This window comes from Rana temporaria, chromosome 7 (assembly GCF_905171775.1).
Source record: "Rana temporaria chromosome 7, aRanTem1.1, whole genome shotgun sequence".
NCBI classification, from domain to species: domain Eukaryota; kingdom Metazoa; phylum Chordata; class Amphibia; order Anura; family Ranidae; genus Rana; species Rana temporaria.
In genome coordinates this window covers 190,509,442-190,532,096 of record NC_053495.1, presented here as the reverse complement: position 1 = coordinate 190,532,096, position 22,655 = coordinate 190,509,442, and the positions used below count along the sequence as shown (strand labels likewise).

The 22,655-nt window shown below is 42.8% G+C and overlaps 1 protein-coding gene across 1 annotated transcript in view; it reads left to right on the top strand.

Annotated features, from left to right (window-relative positions):
• Positions 1 to 22,655, top strand: part of TNNI3K (TNNI3 interacting kinase) — a 313,510-nt gene that overhangs the window by 104,126 nt on the left and 186,729 nt on the right. The window contains exons 14-17 of the mRNA XM_040360696.1: positions 3,854 to 3,946; positions 4,034 to 4,091; positions 8,679 to 8,873; positions 13,597 to 13,701. Of these exons, the coding sequence (XP_040216630.1) occupies positions 3,854 to 3,946; positions 4,034 to 4,091; positions 8,679 to 8,873; positions 13,597 to 13,701 (451 nt within the window). The remainder of the gene's footprint in view (positions 1 to 3,853; positions 3,947 to 4,033; positions 4,092 to 8,678; positions 8,874 to 13,596; positions 13,702 to 22,655) is intronic.

The following is a 22,655-nucleotide window of genomic DNA, read 5'->3' as shown; positions in this document are numbered from 1 at the left end:
CACAAAACGACATGCTTTTTCAGCTCTTTAGCGCCACCCTTTGGGCAACTTCTGTTAATGTTATGTTATGGTTAACATTGCTTCTGAGCATGCGTGTTTGTACTTTGGAGTTTTGTTCGAAGGACTTATGAACACACGATCATATAATCCGACAACACACATTTGTTGTCGGGAATTTTTTTAAAGCATGCTATCCCACATTTGTTGTCGGAAAATCTGACAACAATTGTCCGATGGAGCATGCAAGTGGTCGTTGTTTTCCGCCAAAAGCCTGTCATCACACAATTCCACATGGAAAATCCGATCGTGTGTACGGGCCTTTCTTGGCCAACTGGCCCCTTCCCGGACTTTGCTACAATGTCCTTCTTGCACACGGGCATCATAATTTTCTGATGTCTAATCTACTCAGGAACATGTGATGCCTGTGCAGAAGGGGCCAAAAACTGTATGTAAAAAACCTGAGTCATGGTAGGGGACAAGGGGGGTGAAAGTGGTGCTGCCTAATCTTAATGTGTATTATAAATTGAATTTGTGTAAATAAATTGAGTATAATTAAATAAATAGATAAAAATTGTAATAGTGTATAGCATGGGCAATCCGCGATATCCCCAACGAAACAAAGTGCACAGGTGCAAATATATAAATAAATATGATAAGGTAAATGAAGGTGCTGCACTTAACCAAAAAAAGCCTGAATACTAGGCTTGCAGTATAAGTAAAGAAAAAGAAAAAGTTTGTGCGCAACCAAATAGTAACAATAAATATTGTGTGAAAGTGTCCTTATTCCAATCCACGGAATACACATAAAAAAAAGGTGAAAGAGTCCTTAGGACAGCCCTCAAAATTTCCACTCGCCTGCTAGCATTTGGCGAGTGGATTTAAGCTGGGGGCGAGTGATGACAGGGCTGCATGACCAATCTCCCTCCAATCTGTGCCTAAACTTAGAGCCCTGATGCGATTGGCGGTCGAAGAGGAAAGGTGCATGCTCGGGAAAAGTAGTCTGGTGAGCCGCGCACAGGCAGAGCAGTACACAGGTGCTCTCCTTACAATTCTCATTAAGCCATGGGACCTAACAGTATGACCTCTCTGAGCCTGCCCCCCTCCCCCCCTGACCAATGTAGCTGGAGAGCAGAGAGCAGACAGCAGGAAGTAATGAGTCAGGTGGAGGATTGCGAAAATTACCACTCCGGGTGTCCCAGGTAGACAGTGCAGCGCTCACTGAAAGTTGCCCTGACATGAGAGTGGCAGCCTTCCAGTTTGTGCAGTTTTCTTCTCCTTGTGCTCTATGTAAGTGTCCAGCAGTTCAGCCTGAGCACTGTGAACAGACTGGTCTCAATGTGTGCTGTGCGCTGTCAGTGTGCGCTGTGCTATGGTGTCAACGGCTGTGCAGTTGTGTGGATCTCGGTGCTGGATTGTACTCCCTCCCGCTGTGCTGCAGCTCCTCTCCTCTCTGCCAGCCTGAATAAAAGGGGGAAGTGGGGACATGCAAGCGTGGAGCCGCACACACAGGCTCCTGATGATGAGATGAATAGGAGAGGGAGAGAGAGGATGGATGGATGGGAGTTGCAGAGGAGACAGCAAGAGAATGGGGAAGAGATCCAGTTCTAGTGCCCTGTCCCTCTGGTCTGTCCCCAGTGCCCTGTCCCATTTTGTTAAAGTTGTTTTTGGTAATATTAAATTGTGTAACTTGATTCTGCATAAAACATTTAACAGTGTCATTCCATGAGATAATCTACGAGGGCGTGTTTATGGGCGCAATTAGGCGTGGAGCAGTGTATGAATTAGGTGGGGCAACTGGTGGCGAGTAACTCTTGAGGCCTGGCTAGTAGCTCAGGGCTTGAAATTTTGAGCCCTGCCTTAGGATATCACACCGATGCAAAGGATTTGAACTGGACTCAGTCCTCTATCTAGTGACAAGGTTGATGCAGATATCTTCAACACGATTCCACGGACAAATATAATAAATGGCCACTTACCAGATCCGTCGGATCCCCACGGGGATCAACAAGGCTCTGCACAGAGATGTCCTCGGCTGGCTCAGTACATTCCCTCCTGGTCCGTTCTTCCGCTAGCAATCCAAAGAAAAAACTTTCGTCTCCTGTAGATTTCTCGGGGGGTTGGATCAGCCTCAGGGGATGGTGTGAGAACGTGTGGATGGAGAGGAAAAAAAGTATAGGGATCATGTTACTCGCTCCCCTTCCTCCCACCTTACAGCTCTTGATGTTTAACAATTGGCCACCTAGGCGGTCGACCAGCATTGATATGCACAGCCTATTGCATTAGGGTGTGCACGTGCACCCCAAAGCTCCAACACATATGCATTTGACATATTTACCGGCCTCTTCTCCACTCTCCATCCTGAACAATGTGAGAAAGGGGGAGCAAGGGAGCACATGGGGGACCCGGGCAACAGAGGGAAGAGGAACAGGGAAAGGGGTGGCATATAATGGTACTGATCCCCTATATTTTCCTCCTGTGACAGCTGAATGTTGACAAAGGGGATAGGAGGAGAAGCCTACTTTCAGCTGCTGCAGTAGGAAAATGCAGACCGGTTCCACTAAATTCCACCCCCGTCACCTCTCCTGTCCAAGTTCTGAGAACCGGCAAGAAAGGATTGAGGTTTACCTGTCATCTGCCCACCATTGACAGGTTGCCAACCCCAGAATCGGTCATTTCCCCTAGTGAGGCCACCCCCCCTACAGTTAGAACACACCCAGGGAACATACTTAACCCCTTCCCGTCCCCTAGTGTTAACCCCTTCACTGCCAGTGGCATTTTTATAGTAATCCAATGCATTTTTATAGCACTGATTGCTATAAAAATGCCAATGGTCCCAAAAATGTGTCAAAAGTGTCCGAAGTGTCCACCATAATGTCGCAGTACCGAAAAAAATCGCTGATCGCCGCCATTACTAGTAAAAAAAAAATATTAATAAAAATGCCATAAAAATACCCCCTATTTTGTAAACGCTATAACTTTTGCGCAAGCCAATCAATAAACGCTTATTGCGATTTTTTTTACGAAAAATATGTAGAAGAATACGTATCGGCCTAAACTGAGGAAATTTTTTTTTTTATATATATTTTTGGGGGATATTTATTAAAGCAAAAAGTAAAAAATATTCATTTTTTTCAAAATTGTCGCTCTATTTTTGTTTATAGCGCAAAAACTAAAAACCGCAGAGGTGATCAAATACCACCAAAAGAAAGCTCTATTTATGGGAAAAAAAGGACGCCAATTTTGTTTGGGAGCCACGTCGCACGACCGCTCAATTGTCAGTTAAAGCGACGCAGTGCCGAATCGCAAAAAGTGCTCTGGTCTTTGACCAGCAATATGGTCCGGGGGTTAAGTGGTTAATCTACACAAGCACTTGGGATTTACACTGTGGTAAACTTATTTTGATGCTCCCACCACGCTTCATGCTGCCAAAACAACATTTTTTAAGGCCAACATGACAATGGAGTTACTAAAGCTGGAGAGTGCAAAATCAGACTCACTTCTGCATAGAAACCAATCAGCTTCTAGGTTTTATTGCCAACGCCTAATTGAACAAGCGATTTTAGTAGCTGATTGGTTTTTCTGCTGAAGCGAGGCTGATTTTTTAGTAAATAAACCCCCTAGCCAGACTGCCATACAGGATCAGAGGCACGTGGCATCTGGCAGCCATGTATTATTGCCACTGCTGAAAAGATTTGCCCTGAGCAGAACTTTTATTGCATAAACAAATATTGTTTTGTGATATACACAAGGTGAGGTGATCAAGGTTTTACCAGGAAACAGCAAATACAAAGAATATTACAGCACATAATTGATAATTGTTTTTGATTCTTTATATATTTTTAATGTTTTTCAGAAAAAGCAGATGTACTGATGCTGCGTGCCAGCCTGCCCTCGCACTTTCACCTCCAGATATCTGAAATTGAATTTCATGAAATAATTGGATCAGGTGTGAGATTAGTCGTGAGTCACAGACTGTGAAGTACTATTAATTATTTATAATCAAAGCTGTGACCCTTTCTTTTATATCTTACAGGGTCATTTGGGAAAGTATACAAAGGAAGATGCCGTAATAAAATCGTGGCCGTGAAAAGGTAAAATCTGCAAATTTCATTCAGATTTGCTTTTGGGTACACAGTAAACAAAACTGCCTTTTGATAATATTTCTTTTATACTGTATATATGTTATTTGCACACTTCAGTGCTATTGGTCTCCTTCAGTGACCTAACTCCCTAAAATGATGTAAGTGCAGGAATGTAATATGATCACATTTCGGTTTACATGTAGGCAGGTTAGTTGGTCTGTCCACACTGGGAAGGAGCTAATTGTGTCTAGACTCTTTTCCCAGGCTTTTTGAGTCCTGCTTTCCTTCCTTCCTGGTGCATATATAAATAGGGGAATGGCTGGATCCAGAGAGAGCCTGCACATGGGATGCTGAGGAAGGGCTACAGCATCATATAGTCCCACAAGATTCCAAAGTTTCAGGGAGATCTGCCGCCTTTGGAGGACACCAGTTATGTACTTATACCTTTTTAAGGTATGCCTGGGCAGCCACAACTTAGCAAGTTAGGGTTGGAATTGCAAAAGCACATGTGTGTGTATGTGTTTATATATATATATATATATATATATATATATATATATACCGTATTTGCCGGTGTATAAGGCGACCGGGCGTATAAGACGACCCCCTAATTTTACAGGTTTTTAAGATTTTTTGCCTGTACTCACCGTTTAAGACGACCCCCCTTCCGAGGCTTCCGACGCTTTATATTCTTCTTCCTTCTTGCTGGAGCTGGAGCCAATCACGGCGAGCGATGTATTCTATTAATGAATACAAAGCCTGCTTGGATTGGCAGAGGCTGTAACATCATCAGCCCACGCCTCTCTGACTCTCAAAGCCAATCCGAGCAGGCTACTGTATGTAGCCTGCTCAGATTGGCAGAAGTTGTTAGTCCAATCCGAGCAGGCTCTGTATTCATTTGAATACATCCCTTACCGGGATTGGCTAAGCGGTATATACTGTATGTAGCCGAAGCTGCATACAGTATTACCGCACATCCAGCAGACATCCGAGCAGCTGACCCGGCGTATAAGACGACCCCTGCTTTTTGGCCATTTTTTTTAAGTGTAAAAGGTAGTCTTATATGCCAGCAAATACAGTATATATATATATATATATATATATATATATATATATATATATATATAAAAAGGGGTATATTACTGCGCTGCCCAAAAAAAATTTGAAATGGAGCTGCCTGCACCAACAAACTGGAAAATTTGCGAAAACAAGAGAAAAATACAAAGTGCGGCGCTGATCGCATAAGATGTCGAAAGGAACTGTAAATGACAATATGTGTGTAAGCAAGCTCATATGCATAAACAAGCTCGTGAATAACGCAAAACAGTGATAGTAAAGCATGTGGCACGTGACACTGTCATAAAAAGAATACAACATTTCTGTGACCGAGATAATGTATAGGGGAGATGAACTCCACTCCAATGAGAACAAAAAAAATTGTAAAATGTAAACAAAATAAATGTTCATGTGCAAACATAAGGAACACAGTCAATCAGTAATCCATTAAGGTCTAAAACTGGTGTGGATCATGACGTCAAGCAGGATATGTCACCACTGTAAACTTGTGAGGCCGCCACCAAAGAAGAGAAGATGGGTAGTCTTACTGTACCGCACATGAGTGGTGAGTCTGAAAAGCGTGAGGCCCCGTACACACGACCGAGTTTCTCGGCAGAATTCAGCCAGAAACTCGGTCGGAGCTGTATTCTCCCGAGAAACCCGGCCGTGTCTACACTTTCGGCTGAGGAAGCCAACGAGGATCTCTGCGAGGAAATGGAGAACATGTTCTCTATTTCCTCGTTGTTCAATGGGAAATTTCGGCTCGCCGAGATCCTCGGCGGCTTCACAAGGAACTCGACGAGCAAAACGATGTGTTTTGCCTGTCGAGTTCCTCGGACGTGTGTACGGGGCCTAATGCCGGGTACAGACAAGAGGATTGATCCGCGGATACGGTCCGCCGGACCGTATCCGCGGATAAATCCTCTCGAGGATTTCCGCGGATTTGGATCCGATGGAGTGTACTCACCATCGGATCGAAATCCGCGCCGAAATCCCATCGCGATGACGTGTCGCGCCGTCGCCGCAATGATGACGCGGCGACGTGCCCGACGCTGTCATATAAGGATACCCACGCATGCATCGAATCATTACGACGCATGCGAGGGAGGGAATCGGACGGATCGATCCGGTGAGTCTGTACAGACCACCGGATCGATCCGCTGAAGCCGATTCCAGCGGATAGATTTCTTAGCATGCTAAGAAATTTTTATCTGCTGGAAATCGGTCGGGCCGAAAAAAATCAGCGGAAAAAGATCCGCTGGGATGTACACACCAGCGGATCTATCCGCTGGAACTGATCCGCAGATCAATTCCAGCGGATAGATCCTCTCGTGTGTACGGGGCCTAAGAGTTATGCCTGCTTCGTCGGATGATCCCTCCACAGGATGACCAGGAAATGGCTCCAAATGGTGATCCATTAATCCAGCAAATGTTTAGTAGCCAGGTGATAGCGTGGTGGAGAGATAAATGTAGTATCTTATCACATGGATAGCAGCCAAGGTGTTGATACTCAGATCAAAGAAAAAAGAAAAAAGGAAGCCTCCTCATGGCGTAGGTCAAAAATGGATTTAATATAAAAGTTTGTACAGCAAAAAGCCACCTTGCGGTGTGTACAATGGATAAAAGTGATCACAGGGTAAAAACAAAGTTAAGCGCAATAGTAGGCAGATAAACCCAAGGGTCAAAAGTCTGACCGTGTGTACGCGGCATTAGGCTCTAGCTCTCTGTGGGATCCATGTTTGTGCTCCAGTGGACCTGCCTTCCTTAACCACCTACAGTTCCATCTGCAGCAGACAGCCGTAGGGTCCACTACCATAGCGGTGCACTCCTGACCCCAACGGTGTGTGCATCTGTCACCTGCCCTCAGGTGACCTGACATAATCTTTTACCACTTCCATCAGCTCATTCCCCACAGTTAAATTATAGGAGGAGAACCACCATGGAGAAGTTTTTTTAGAAAATTCTCACTTAACCACTTAAGGACCGCCTCCTGCACATTTACGTCGGCAGAATGGCACAGCTGGGCACATGCACGTACAGGTACGTCCTGTGCTAGTGCCCAGCCGTGAGTCGCGGGACCCGCGGACCCGATCGCCACTGGAGTCCCGCGATCGGTCCCCGGAGCTGAAGAACGGGGAGAGCCGTGTGTAAACACAGCTTCCCCGTTCTTCACTGTGGCGGCGTCATCGATCGTGTGATCCCTTTTATAGGGATACACAATTGATGATGTCACACCTACAGCCACACCCCCCTACAGTTAGAAACACATATTAGGTCATACATAACCCCTTCAGCGTCCCCTTGTGGTTAACTCCCAAACTGCAATTGTCATTTTCACAGTAAACAATGCATTTTTAATGCATTTTTTGATGTGAAAATGACAATGGTCCCAAAAATGTGTCAAAATTGTCCGAAGTGTCCGCCATAATGTCGCAGTCACGAAAAAAATCGCTGATCGCCGCCATTAGTAGTAAAAAAAAAAAAAATAATAAAAATGCAATAAAACTATCCCCTATTTTGTAAACGCTATAAATTTTGCGCAAACCAACGGATAAATGCTTATTGCGATTTTTTTTATAAATAATAGGTAGAAGAATACGTATCGGCCTAAACTGAGGAAAAAAAATGTTTTTTTATATATTTTTGGGGGATATTTATTGTAGCAAAAAGTAAAAAATATTGAATTTTTTTCAAAATTGTCTCTCTATTTTTGTTTATAGCGCAAAAAATAAAAACCGCAGAGGTGATCAAATACCACCAAAAGAAAGCTCTATTTGTGGGGAAAAAAGGACGCCAATTTTGTTTGGGAGCCACGTCGCACGACCGCGCAATTGTCTGTTAAAGCGACGCAGTGCCGAATCGCAAAACCTGGCCGGGTCCGTTAGCTGCCTAAAGGTCCGGGTCTTAAGTGGTTAAAAGTGTTGCCAACATCCCAAAATGTTATTTAGTAGAGAGACCAAAAAGGAAAGAGTGCCCTCTCATGGGCGAACTAAAGATATACGTTATATCACAAAATAACAAAATGTATTAATATATAATTTTAAAATACAATGTTTGTGTTATCAAACATATCATCATATTGTACAGTACAACATGTAGATAAAATACTATGCTCATGACGAGCTGTGTGGATTCCAGTTGGAAAGATTATCTTCTTTGGCCTGACGCGTTTCGGGAAATGTTTCCCTTCTTCAGGGGGCATTGGAGAATATAATTTAAGAAACATTCTGAAAAGAGCAAAACAATAATTTCAAAACATGTCCAGAGCTGCATCAACATTGAAAACAAGTGAACCACAATGAACATTGCCACAGTTACAACCGTTTGTACCACCTGCCCCACCCTATTAGATTGTGAGCTCTTCTGAGCAGGGCCTTCTTAATCCTCTTGTATTTTATTGTATTATAGCTGTATTGTCTCCATTTTATATTGTAAAGCGCTGTGTAAAATTTTGGCGCTATATAAATCCTGTATAATAATAATAATAATAATATATTGTTTTGTTCTTTACTAAACCAACACAATTCTATTATTTTTCAGATACAGAGCCAACACTTACTGTTCCAAGTCCGATGTGGACATGTTCTGCAGAGAGGTCTCCATACTCTGTCGGCTCAACCACCCTTGTGTCATCAAGTTTGTCGGCGCCTGCTTGGATGACCCCAGTCAGTTTGCTATTGTGACTCAGTACATCTCAGGAGGCTCGCTCTTTTCTCTTCTTCATGAGCAAAAAAGGTAATATATTACCAGCAGAAAAATTGAATTCGCTGGAATTGTGGATGAAGAAGACTTTTGCATTACAGAAAAAAAGATAGTTTGTAGATCTGTAAAATTTACAGTTTTCTAAAAGGTAAAATTTTATACACAATATACAGTTCTGTGCAACCGTTTTAGGGAGGTGTAACGGTCAGGGGTTAACGCCGTTTACGATATTCCATTCCACCAACCCAAGACAGCTTATCCGACACTCCAACAATCCAGCAGACACGATCCATATGGATTTTCCCAGAATAACGAGACACAAGCTCTGTTCTCTGGTTCCAAACGAATGAATAATTTAATGGTAAACTCAGCTTGTTATATACAGTTACAAAGCATGCTGCAGTAAGAAAAAGGGACAATGACACACTCCACCCACAACATCACACAATGGGTGCTTAACGAGTCCCCCTCAATCCACATCTTAGACAGACTGTCTGACTCCGCGATAAGCTATTCCCACCTGCTACATAATCCACATCCCTTTAGTGAATATGAGTCAGACGTCTGACCTTTAGAGGGTGTTAAAGCGGAGATTCACCCAAAAATCAACTTTCTGCCATTAGATCCAGCATACTGCTGACATCTGCAGTATGCTGTTTTTTTTTGTTGGTACTTATCGTTTTATCAGCGTTGTTATCCGGCTCCGAGCGGGGATTCCTCTGGGGAATAGGCGTTCCTAAGCCAAGCGGATTTGAATAACGGGCTGCTAAAGCGCGTCACGCCTTCCAAAAATACCCAAAGTGACACTCGAGTGTTTACAGCGCCTGCCCCTGCCGTGTAGAGCTGACTGCGCAGGCGCCCTAAACACTCGAACGTCACTTTGGGTATTTTCGGAAGGCGTGATGCGCTTTAGCAGCCCGTCAATCAACTCCGCTTGGCTTAGGAACGCCTATACACGGAAGGAATCCCCGCTCGGAGCCGGATAACAACGGCTGATAAAACGATAAGTACCAAAAAAAAAAAAAACAGCATACTGCAGATGTCAGCAGTATGCTGGATCTATTGGCAGAAAGTTGATTTTTGGGTGAACCCCCGCTTTAAGTCACAACACATATTATCATCAATAGAACTTTCACACAACACAGTGTCATTAGCATCACACAATGAGAGGTCCTTCAGAAGCCAGACTTAATTAGCACAATAGACAATAGAATGCAATCACAGCAAGCTTTTATCATTACAGCCAGGTAGACTTAATTAGCACCTCAACAGTCTATGTTCCACATTGAAGGAGACACTCTATTGACCTGTTGTGTTCAGAAGGATATTTCAAGATATCCTGCAATACATGAATTATGATTACTGTCCCATCTCATGTAATCCGAGATATCATTTCTCAGTCATCCTATGCCCCTATTGGACATAGGATGACCCTAGACACAAGAGTCATTAGTGAAGCTGGCACAGGAGTACCCCGCATCCTTCAAAAGTCTCTGGGTATCACTGGCTATTCCGTTACAGGAGGTGTCTAAAAATCCTGTAAATGAAGAATGCTTTCAGAAATAGAAGTGTTAATATTTTATTTTTAGCAATTAACAAAATGTAAAGTAAAAAGTAAATGAACAGAAGAGAAATCCAAATCAAATCAATAATTGGGGTGACCACCCTTTGCCTTCAAATTGGCATCAATTATTCTAGGTACACACAAACGGAATTCCCGACAGAAAAAGTCAGATGGGAGCTTTTCGTCGGAAATTCCGACCGTGTGTAGGCTCAATCAGACTTTTGCTGTCGGAATTCCCACCAGCAAAAGATTAAGAGCACGTTCTCAATTTTCCCAACGGAAAAAATTCCTATCAGAAAATCTGATCGTCTGTATGCTTTTCCAATGTGCAAAAAAAACAACACGCATGCTCGGAAAACAATTCGACGCATGCTCGGAAGCATTGAACTTCTTTTTCTCGCCTCGTCGTAGTGTTGTACGTCACCGCGTTCTTAACTTTTTAAAAGTTCAGACAACTTTTGTGTGACCGTGTGTATGCAAGCCAAGCTTGAGTAGAATTCCAAACATCCAACTTTTTTCCGATGGGAATTCCGCTCGTGTGTACAGGGCATAACTTGCAGTTTTTATTGAAATGCGGCAGGTAGGTTGTTCCAAACATCTTGGAGAAATAACCACAGATCTTGTGTGGATGTCGACTGCCTCAAATCCTTCTGTCTCTTCATGTAATCCCAGACAGACTTCATGATGCTGAGATCAGGGCTCTATGGGGGCCAAACCATCACTTTCAGGACTACTTGTTCTTCTTTATGCTGATGATAGTTCTTATTGGCATTGGCTGTATGTTTGGGGTTGTTGTCCTACTGCAGAATAAATTTGGGATGAATCACACTCCTTCCTGATGGTATGGCATGATGGATAAGCATTGGATAAGGACAGCATTGATCCTGACCAAATCTTCAGCTCCATTTGCAGAAATGGAGCCTAAAGCGTGCAAGGAACCTCCACCATGCTTCACTATTTCCTGCAGACACTGGCCCGGATTCAGAGAGCAATTGCGCCTGCGTAACCATAGTTACGCAGCGCAATTGCTTACTTGTGCCGGCGTAACGAATGCTCCTGATTCAGGAACCTTGTTACGCCGACTGCAGCCTAAGATATGCGTGGCATAAGGCTCTTATGCCCGCAAATCTTAGGCTGCATTCTTGCGATGGCCGCTAGGTGGCGTTCCCGTTGTGCTCAGTGTATAGTATGCAAATTGCATACTAACGCCGATTCACAACGTTACGCGAGCCCTGCGTACGCAGTTTACGTCGTTTGCGTACGGCGGTTTTCGCGTAAGGCTGCCCCTGCTATTAGCAGGGGCAGCCAATGTTATGTATACCCGTCGTTCCCGCGTCGTGAAATTTGAACTTTACGTAGTTTGCGTAAGTGAAACGTGAATGGCGCTGGACGCCATTCACGTTCACTTTGAAGCAAATTACGTCCTTGCGACGTCATTTGCCGCAATGCACGTCGGGAAAGTTTCCCGACGGAGCATGCGCTCTACGATCGGCGTGGGAATGCGCCTAATTTAAATGATTCCCGCCCCCTACGGGATCATTTAAATTGCGCGCGCTTACGCCGGGCATTTTGCCGGAGCGCCCACGCAATTTACGGAGCTACTGCTCCGTGAATCGCGGGTAGCGCAGAAAATTTGCGGGGGCGAAGGGGAAAAACTTTGCCCTGCGCCTCCGCAAAAAATGCGCAAATGTACCTGAATCTACCCCACTCTTTATTGTACCGCTCTTCAGTCCGTCTCCAAGAAACGGCCTCCTGCCACAGCCAAATTTTCATCAGTCCAGAGCATCTGCTGTCATTTTTCTGCACCCCAGTTACTATCTTTTTGCGTATAGTTGAGTCGCTGTCCGGGTGGAGTAAATACAGTACAGTGGAACCTCACATTGCCAGTAACGCTGTTAACGAGCACTTCCCAAAACGAGCGCTGTATTTTTGAAAATCCTAACTCGGTTTGCGAGTGTTGTCTCGCAAAACGTGCAGGTTTCAGGCCAAAGTGGTGTGCAGTACCGCATTTGACCTGAGGTGGGGGCGTCGGAGCCGAGAGTTTCCAAGCCTTTCCGAGGTTTGCCAAGGTGGTCAGCTGAGCTGCCCTCAGCTCTTTCCATGTGTTTCCGAGGCTCTCCAGCGCCCCCCCCACCTCTGGCCACATGCGGTATTGCATGCCATTGAAGTCAATACGGAACAAATTATTTTTGTTTCTATTGATTTCAATGGGGAAACTTGCTTTGATATGCGAGTACTTTGGAATACGAGCATTCTCCTGGAACGAATTATACTCGTAAGTACAAAACCCCTAAGATGGGATTTCTTCTCATTTCCTGCTGTGTTTACAGAAGTGGATATGAAGGGAAATCTCTCCAATAGGACACAGATTTTTTTTTTTACTTCTGACAGGAGTTTTAACAAAGTTTTGGATTTAGATTATGGTTAAAGGATCACTTCCGTGGACGCATCCCAGTGCGCATGCTCAGAATCATGTCGAAAATACTCCATAAGATACGTCAAATCACTGCCTACAACGTTGCGTAACCTACGCCCATCCCTATTCATGTACTACTACGTAAACGACGTAAAATACGACGGCTGTTCCCTGGTCCATACCTTAAAGGGTCACTAAAGGAATTTTTTTTTTTTTAGCTAAATAGCTTCCTTTACCTTACTGCAGTACTGGTTTCATGTCCTTATTGTTCGTTTTTGCTTTGAAGTGGCTGTAATTCTGCTGTGATCTCCACACTTCCTGGTTGTCTGTTTCCTTATAACCACAGTACTGGGAGCTTTTCACGGTGGTCTAAGCTGTCATTACTGTGTGTCTAAAACTTAACAGAACCAATCAGATTCATTTTAAAAACAAAACACTGCCCTGGATTTGTTTGTTTTTGTTCTGTGTGTCTCTCTAGTTCACAGGAACATGAAAACAGTTTAAAAGTGAAACTAACCTACAGGCACATTATATGATTGATTTTTTATCTATTTGTAATCATTTTTAAAAGGAATCAGTTAACTTTTATGTCTCTATACCCTGTAAACAGTCATTTCAGCAAAAGAAAAATGTTTCCTTTGGTGACCCTTTAAGCCCTGCCCACTGTCTCCCCCCCAGTCCATGTTTTAGATATAGAGTGCTGTTGGTGCCTTAAATCTTTTTGCAGGATGCACAAGTGACATCAATGAATGTTATAAAAATGTTTTTTTTTCCAGAAATCTAGACTTGCAGTCAAAGCTGATTATTGCTGTGGATGTCGCCAAAGGCATGGAGTACCTCCACAACCTGACCTACCCCATCATTCACCGGGACCTCAACAGGTATTGTGACACCATACTTCTGCCTCTGTACACAATTGATATATGATCTGTCTGTATTTCTTCACAGCAACCAATCAGGTTCTGTCTTTGGTTGCCTTTAGCCAACAAGGACAGTCCCCCGAACCATTTGGTAAATGAGCCAATAAATCGTATCTAACAATTCTTACCAAGAACTGGAATTATTGGCCCACAACCGCCGGGTCTATATTTTTGGGCAGATTTTGGGCAGTCTGATGACATTTGGTGGCTGAGGAGATGGAACTCCATTTCTGTGCAAGAACGTGTTGCCCATAACGATTAATTAGGTTGAACTCTTTGGGGTAGATCCACAAAGAAATTACGCCGGCGTATCTATTGATACGCCGGCGTAATTTCAAAATTCCCGCGTCATATCTTTGTTTTGAATCCTCAAAACAAGATACGACGGCATCTGGGTTAGATCCGACAGGCGTACGTCTTCGTACGCCGTCTGATCTAAGATGCAATTTTTCGGCGGCCGCTAGGTGCCGTTCCCATCGTAATCCGCGTCGAGTATGCAAATGAGCTTTTTCCGACGATCCACGAACGTACGCGCGGCCATCGCATTCTTTTACGTCGTTTCCGTTCAGCTTTTTCTGGCGTATAGTTAAAGCTGCTATATGGTGGCGTACTCAATGTTAAGTATGGCCGTCGTTCCCGCGTCTCATTTTGTAAAAATTTACGTTGTTTGCGTAAGTCGTCCGTGAATGGGGCTGGACGCCATTTACGTTCACGTCAAAACCAATGACGTCCTTGCGACGTCATTTAGCGCAATGCACGGCGGGAAATTTTAGGGACGGCGCATGCGCAGTTCGTTCGTTTATTTAAATGAAACACGCCCCCTACCCGCCGCATTTGAATTCCGCGCCCTTACACCGCGAGAAATACACTACGCCGCCATAACTTATGGTGCGAATTCATTGAGGATTCAAACCGAAGCCAAGTAAGTTATGGCGGCGTAGTGTATCTTAGATACGCTGCGCCGGTGCAGATCTTTGTGGATCTGCCCCAGTGTCTCTTGGAAACCTGAAGCAAGAATTCTGATTACCTGTTTCTAAGAGCCATAAATCATACAAAAAAAAAACACAACTTTGCTGCACAGCTATTATAAAGATATATTTTATGCATTATGTATAAAAAAAAAAAAAATTGTTTGAAATCCAAAATTCATTAGTTCTTGAATGATGTGCAGTTAAAGAAGTTGTAAACCCGTACATATACCCAGTGAAGTATACAAATCCTCCTACATATGTTGCACCTGTTTATCTGGCACCATCTTCCCCCTACATCCAATGAAATTGCAGAGTTTATACAGGGTCTCTCAGCTCTGAAAAGCAGGGGGTGGAGAGCTGATGTCACAGTCGGTGAGAGCTGATTGGGGGGAAGGAACACATTCCCTTCACACAGTACACAGGAACAGAGCTGAGGTTGTCAATCACAGGCTGTGCCCTCCCCTTCACCATTTTTATCTTGGTGTCAGGAGTGACTCATGCAGATAGCAGAGGAAGGAGGCAGCAGACAGAGATTACACTTAGTGCACTGGATTGAGACAAATACACACTATAGAGGGATATGCTTTGTTCATATTTCATGTCTGAATGTTTAACATACATCTATAATAATATTCATTCAACGGGCTAGCTATCAGATAAAGGAAAGGTGACTGCTAAGTCCTGGGAGGAGAGAGGGCATATTATCTAATCAGTGGTTATTTCCTGAGGCTGAGGTTTCTTTGGGCAACGCCTCCAATTTAGTGCTTGTTTTCTGTTTTAAAGCGGAGCTCCACCCTAAAGTGTAACTTCGCTCAATGGAACCCTCCCTCCTCCGGTACAAAACAGATTATAGCGCACACATGCAAAAATGACATTTATCCTGCAAGGCTAGTTAAAAACACCTGAACATATTCAAAAATACGGGGTTTGGTCACACTATATGGTCATATAGTGCTAAGCCCACTTACTGCGACATAGTTCCCCTGAATTAGTGGGTCCTAACCTGTTAATTGAATAAAAGAACCTAGTGTCTCAACCTTGGGAGATAAACTCCTCTATATGGGAGAACTGAAGGGTGTCCGGTGTCACATTTGACACCTTTCAGGGGGGAGGGGGGAGCAGATACCTGTCTAAGACCACCCACTTCCGGGAGTCCACTCTGCGGGGACCTGCGGGTAGTGCGTCACTTCCCGTCCCTCCCATTGTGTTCTGGGAAACACACGGCTCCCAGAACACAGCGGGGACCAGTGAGCGGAAACGTATAAATTGTTTAAAGTATGCAATATAATGAACCAATTAAGAGCGTGGAGCTGTAGGAGCATGAAAGCCAACAATCTGACCTATCCAATCACATCTCCCTTGCATAGCTCCATTCACCCTCCTAACGGCTTGCATTGGACCTTCTGACATCTGAAAGATTGTACTAGAAAACTTAAAGGAGTTGTAAACGAAAAAAATGTTTTGCCTAAAATTTATGTCTGCAAGGTAGACAGATAGAATAGTGTAATGATTCTGTTAAAAAAACGAGTAAATACCTATTAAATTCCTTCATCTATATCACCTCCGGCATTCTACTTTCTGTTCTCTCATTCACTTCCTGGTTTGCGGCGCTCGTTCATGTAAGAACTACATTTCCCAGTATGCATTGCGGCACGCCCAGTAATTCACACCTCCTTGAAGTCTCTGACACGTAGAGAGCGTCCTGCCGCACAGATGTAGTTCCCAGGAGGGGGTAAGCACGTCACTGACCACCGCAGTAAACCCTCCCATCACGGTGGTCAGTAACAATCAGACAAGCAGGAAGTGAACAGAACAGAGAAGAAATAGAGCAACTTCTGAGCAAAAACGAACAATGAAGAAGTGAAAAGAGGAATGTCTGCAGGTAAAGGATGCTTATTATGAAAAAAAAATGTTTTTCTTTACAACCCCTTTAAAGCAGAACTCTAGCCAACAATGTTTATTTTGTTTTGTATAGGAGGAGAAAGGTTAGAAACCCTGCCAGGTGTCTGTGTCTCTATTGGTGAGTTTGGTGAGTCAAAGGGACTTAAACAGACCACTAATGGGCAGTAGAAATAAGTGAAATATTTTGCAAAAAAAAGATCTTACTGATTTTACCCTTAGGCCCCGTACACACGAGGAGACATGTCCGATGAAAACGGTCCGCGGACCGTTTTCATCGGACATGTCTGCTGGGAGGTTTTGGTCTGATGTGTGTACACACCATCAGACCAAAATCCCCGCGGACAGAGAACGCGGTGATGTATTCGACACCGACGTTCTCTGACACGGAAGTTCAATGCTTCCACGCATGCGTCGAATCAATTCGACGCATGCGCGGGATTTCGGGCCGCTGGTTATAAGTCATAACCAGCGGACATGTCCGATGAGTCATACTGACAAGCTTCTTAGCATGCTAAGAAAGTTTTGTCCGTTGGAAACCTGTCTGCTAGCCCAGGAATCCGGTCCGGTAGGCCCTACACACGGTTGGACATGTCCGCGGAAACTGGTCTGCGGACCAGTTTCAGCAGACATGTTCGGTCATGTGTACGAGGCCTAAGTGAAACTTGCAAGAAAAAAATAATAAATTTTTTTTTGGGGTTGTATTTAGGATAGGTTATTTTATTTATTTTTTAATTGGTGCTTTTTATTTTGTATTTGGTGGTTATTTTATTATTATATATATTATTATTATACTGTAAGGTTATGTATTCAATATTTCTTTTTTCACTGGCTGTTATTTTCTGTGAACCAACATAAAATAGGAGGCAATTTGTTGGTACAAGAATAGGTCCAGAATATTGGAAAGCTGCTTCTCTGACCCTTAGGAGCTTGTATAGCCCATCATACCCTATAGGTTCACATTTTCGATTGACTCCTAGCACAGGGATCTCAAAGCATTAATGAGACCCGGTCACCACACCAATTATTTCAACAAAAATCTGCCCAGGAGAGAGGACTATGACACGCAAGGAAGTAGGGAGGCTCTGCTAGTGATTTGACTAATCAATTTTTCTAGTAAGTTCAAAGTCGCATTGCAAGAGAATACAAATGATTCATGGAAATGATAAACACTGCAAGCAGGCATTTGAAAAACTAAAATTTTCTGTATGTTTACCTTGTTTTTTAATTTGACAGTTTTTTTTTCTTTTATAGTGTATCATTTTTTTTTTCCTGCTGATTCTGCCATTTCCTGTACTAGGGTGACAATGTTCACAGGAAGTTATCAGCTTAGTGGATTTCTAGCAGGATCAACAGGTATTTTTTCCCACTTATCAAACAAGAAAATAAATGTCTCCCATGGGACTTTGTTGCAGCCCCAAAAAATTACGTAAAAATGTATATAAAAGAACAAATTAAAATGTTATAAGTGGTAAACAAGTACTGCACTCAATTAAAGTATAAATACACAAATACAAAACATATAAAGTGCACAAATTTAAAAGAGAAAAAAAAGTTCAAGTCCCAGAAACATAAAGGAGCCACTGAGGCAGTGGCAGCGCCGCCCCCTCTCTCCTGCACCTGTCAATCTCCAAGAGATAGATTCATGCATTGCATGAGCCTATGGGCCCTTTCACACGGGCTGGCGAACGGTCCGTTTTTTACAAGTCTGTTTACGGAACTGTAATGCTACCCTATGAGATTGCAGACGTTAGTGGATGATGTATCCGCTAACGTTCGTAAAGATCCGCCTCTGCAAAGATCCGCTTTTTCAGACGGAAGAAAACCCTATTTTTCTTCCGTCTGGCGGAACGGATCGGATGAATACGGACACACGGTCCGTATTCATCCGATTTCCCATAGGGGAGAGCGGAGGAAAGACAGGGCGGTCTCTGCACAGTGTGCGGGGACCGCCCTGTCCGCCGACAGCTCAGCGGGGATTTACGGATGATCCCCGCTGAGCAGACAGATAAACACACAGGGCGGATCAATACGGATCCGCTCCGTGTGAAAGAGCCCTATCTGTTGTCGCCACTGCCGCCCTCTATTCAAGTGAGCGCCGGCCATCTGAATTACAGTGGTGGGGATGTTTTGGAAGTGCCTATTAGAGCAATAGGCTTCCTGATTAGAACCTGTGGGCTCTAATAGCTTTCCAAATTCCAACAGATTTACAGTACTGTAATTTAAATCAAAAATCTAAAAAAACGTAAAAAATAAATCAAAAATCGGACGAAATTCGAATTCAAATAGTTTTCGAATACTTTTAGAATTCAAGTTTTAAATTTCTAGAGAGAATTCAAGAGAATAAAATAGAATAGAAAATAAAGGAATAGAATAGAAAAAAAAATCCTATTTTATTTCTATATTTTCTATTCTTTTTGGAAATTCGAAAACTATTGGAAATCGATTCGAAATTGAATAAACAAAATTTATTCTGAAAATGTATTAAAACTAATGAAACAAATTTAACTAAACTAATCGAAATGAAATAAAAACGAAACAAATTTTTTCAATCTCCACATGTCTAGTGCACACCTTAATGCAATAGGCTGTGCACACCTATGGAGGTAAAGCTTCACATTGCAAAGAATACCCAATCACTTGCAAGGAAAACTAAAAAAACAGCATTTTTGCTTGAATGAAATCTCCCGCGCACATGCTCCAGCCAATCACAGCGCTGGAGCGGCGATACCCGGAAGACACGCTCGGCTCGGCGTGGACCAGGTAAGTTCCCTACACCTCGTTCAGAGGTAAGTATTTCATAATGAACTAATATGCGGTGCATACTAGCTCATTATGGCTTTTGCCTTGCAGGTGTAAAAAAATAATAATAATGTATATGCAGGTTTACAACCGCTTTAAGAACCACTGCCATAGCTCATACACTATTATTCTACAGCGCCACCTGCTGGCATAGACAGCTATAATGCATATACACAGTCACAGCATATAAGCAGATTGCTGTTGCTTTTCCAACACTCACAACATGGGCATATGAAACATCAATACTTATCAAGCAAAATTTGTTCAGCCACAAAACCCCCAATACATTTCGCTTTTTAATGAGGGGATAGTGGGGAAGGTGACTACACAAGGCACTTTGTCAATGCTCATGTTATGAGGGTGCACAATTTCGCATGTATAAAGACTAGAGCTTTTATCATTCAGTTTTTAGATTATTTTTATAAATAAAATGTGTTCTTTTATATACATTGTTGTTATTAATTGGCTGCAACAAAGTCACATTTTTTTTCTTGTTTAATTTTGAAGGGACGGCGCAGCCTAAGAGCCCATTCACACCTTGGCGTTTTGTCGCCTGTAGCGCGACGCGCACAAACGCCAGAGGGACCAAAATACATGTAAGGCTATGGGCATGGTTCACATCTGCACGCTGATGCGCCTGACGCGCATCGCCTGTAGTCAAAAGAAGTTCCGGACCCTTTTTTGTCGCGCAATACGCGCGATATGCGCGTATTTGAGCGTTTTTGGTTTTCCATTGAAATCAATGTAAAACGCCAGATACGCGCGTATTGCGCGACAACAAGCGTTTGCTACGGGCGTTTTGTCAATAGAACTTGTCGCCCATGCAGAAGATTAAAAAAATCTACCAACATAGCAACAAGTGATGAAAAGATGATAGTTTTTCCTATTGGCTAAAAAAAAAACGTCTAAGTACAAAAACGTCGGACAACGCTGTATGCAAACGCGCATATTAGCATGAATACGCGCAGAAAAAAACGCCCGAAAAAACGACCGAACGCCCTACGCTCAGGTGTGAATGCAGCCTTAGACTCATGGGCGATTCACCCCAGTTTTTTTTCCCTATCAAACAAATATAACAAATCACACTTTCCAAAGCAAATATAACATACAGTGACCAAAAAAAAATACAAATGTTCCTTTTTTTTACATATGCTTCAGAGTGTTTTTTTTAATTACAGTATTCGCCCAGTGAAACTGCTGGTACATTTGTTCTGTGCAAAAAAAAAAAACATTTATATTTAATTTTTTTCCTTTTTTAACTACTTGCTGACCAGCCGCCGTCATTTTACGGTGGCAGGTCGGCTCCCCTGCGCGAGAGCACATAGCTATATGTCAGCTCTCGCGCAGGCCCCGACTCCCATGCGCGTTTCCGGCTGCCCGATCGCCGCCGGGCACATGCGATCGCTCGTTACAGAGCGGGGACCACACAGCTCCCGGTCCTGTCAGGGAGAGAAATGCTGATCTTCTGTTCATACAATGTATAAACAGAAGATTGGTCATTTCCCCTTGTGAGGCCACCCCCCCCACAGTAAGAACACACCCAGGGAACATACTTAACCCCTTCCCCGCCCCCTAGTGTGAACCCCTTCCCTGCCAGTGGCATTTTTATAGTAATCCAATGCATTTTTATAGCACTGATAGCTATAAAAATGCCAATGGTCCCAAAAATGTGTCCGAAGTGTCCGCCATAATGTCGCAGTACCGAAAAAAAATTGCTGATCGCTGCCATTACTAGTAATAACTAGTAATAAAAAAAAAAAAAATGCCATAAAAATACCCCCTATTTTGTAAACGCTATAACTTTTGCGCAAACCAATCAATAAATGCCTTTTGCGATTTTTTTTTTTACGGAAAATATGTAGAAGAATACGTATCGGCCTAAACTGAGGAAATTTTTTTTTTTTATATATTTTTGGGAGATATTTATTATAGCAAAAAGTTAAAAATATTCATTTTTTTTCAAAATTGTCGCTCTATTTTTGTTTATAGCGCAAAAACTAAAAACCGCAGAGGTGATCAAATACCACCAAAAGAAAGCTCTATTTGTGGGAAAAAAAGGACGCCAATTTTGTTTGGGAGCCACGTCGCACGACCGCGCAATTGTCAGTTAAAGCGACGCAGTGCCGAATCGCAAAAAGTGCTCTGGTCTTTGACCAGCAATATGGTCCGGGGGTTAAGTGGTTAATGTTCTTCACTTTCCTCAATCTGTCAAATGTAAATCATGTATTAAAAAAAAAATAGAATCATTCAGGAACATACCACATTATGGCCACTAGAGAGCGCTGAGGATTTATTCCTGTAAACTTCTGCTTCATCTAGTGGTCATAATAAGTTATTTTCACTCTATTTTTACTTATAACTAACAATTAACCTGTTGAGGAAATAGAAAAACATTATTTTTTTGCCTTATTTGCACAAAAACAAATGTACCAACAGTTCTACTTGACAAATAGTTATAACTGTATTTATGATAATAGGTGATAGCACTACTTCAAGCATCAGTTGCGCAGGCGTTATAAAGGGGTTAGTAAGGATGCAATAATAAGCCCCCCGACACTTGGAGGAGCTCATTATCCTACGCCGAGATTTACCAACCTGTAGCCAAAGGATATCGCCTTGAGTTATTCAGATATTCCTGAACATTGTATGTAATTGCTTTTATAAGACAAATACACCCAGCAAACAGAGCATACCTTCCTTGTGCTAATTGCATATGTTCCTTATTACCGGGTGGAGGTTAATTATCTCCCACTGTCTGGAATAAGACTTTTACATATACATGATATAGGCAATTAATTATTTCTAAATTGAAAGCTCAAGTGGCAGTTGGGTTAAACATTCCCTTAATTAAAACTTAATGCCTAATTATGTCACTGTTTCTGATTTCAATCTGCCGAGCTACATCACACAATATAAAAAGTTGCAAGAATGGTTTGCATCCCAATTAGTTGCAAGTGTGGGGGGAGGCCATATAGAATGAAGTCACAAAGCATAATGGAGCAATCAGAAAATATGAACACTTTTATTTTGATGTGTTATATTCTGATCATACTTGCTAATTGTTTGACGTAATTATCAAGGATTACAAGTAAACTGGGCTTGGTGACATTTCTTAGAACCCGTTCATAGCTGTTCCATCTCAGAGGCACAACCCACCAATCCTCCGCAAAGAGACCACAACAGAAATTCAATCTCCCGAAATATATTTACCTATTACATATACACTATATTACCAAAAGTATT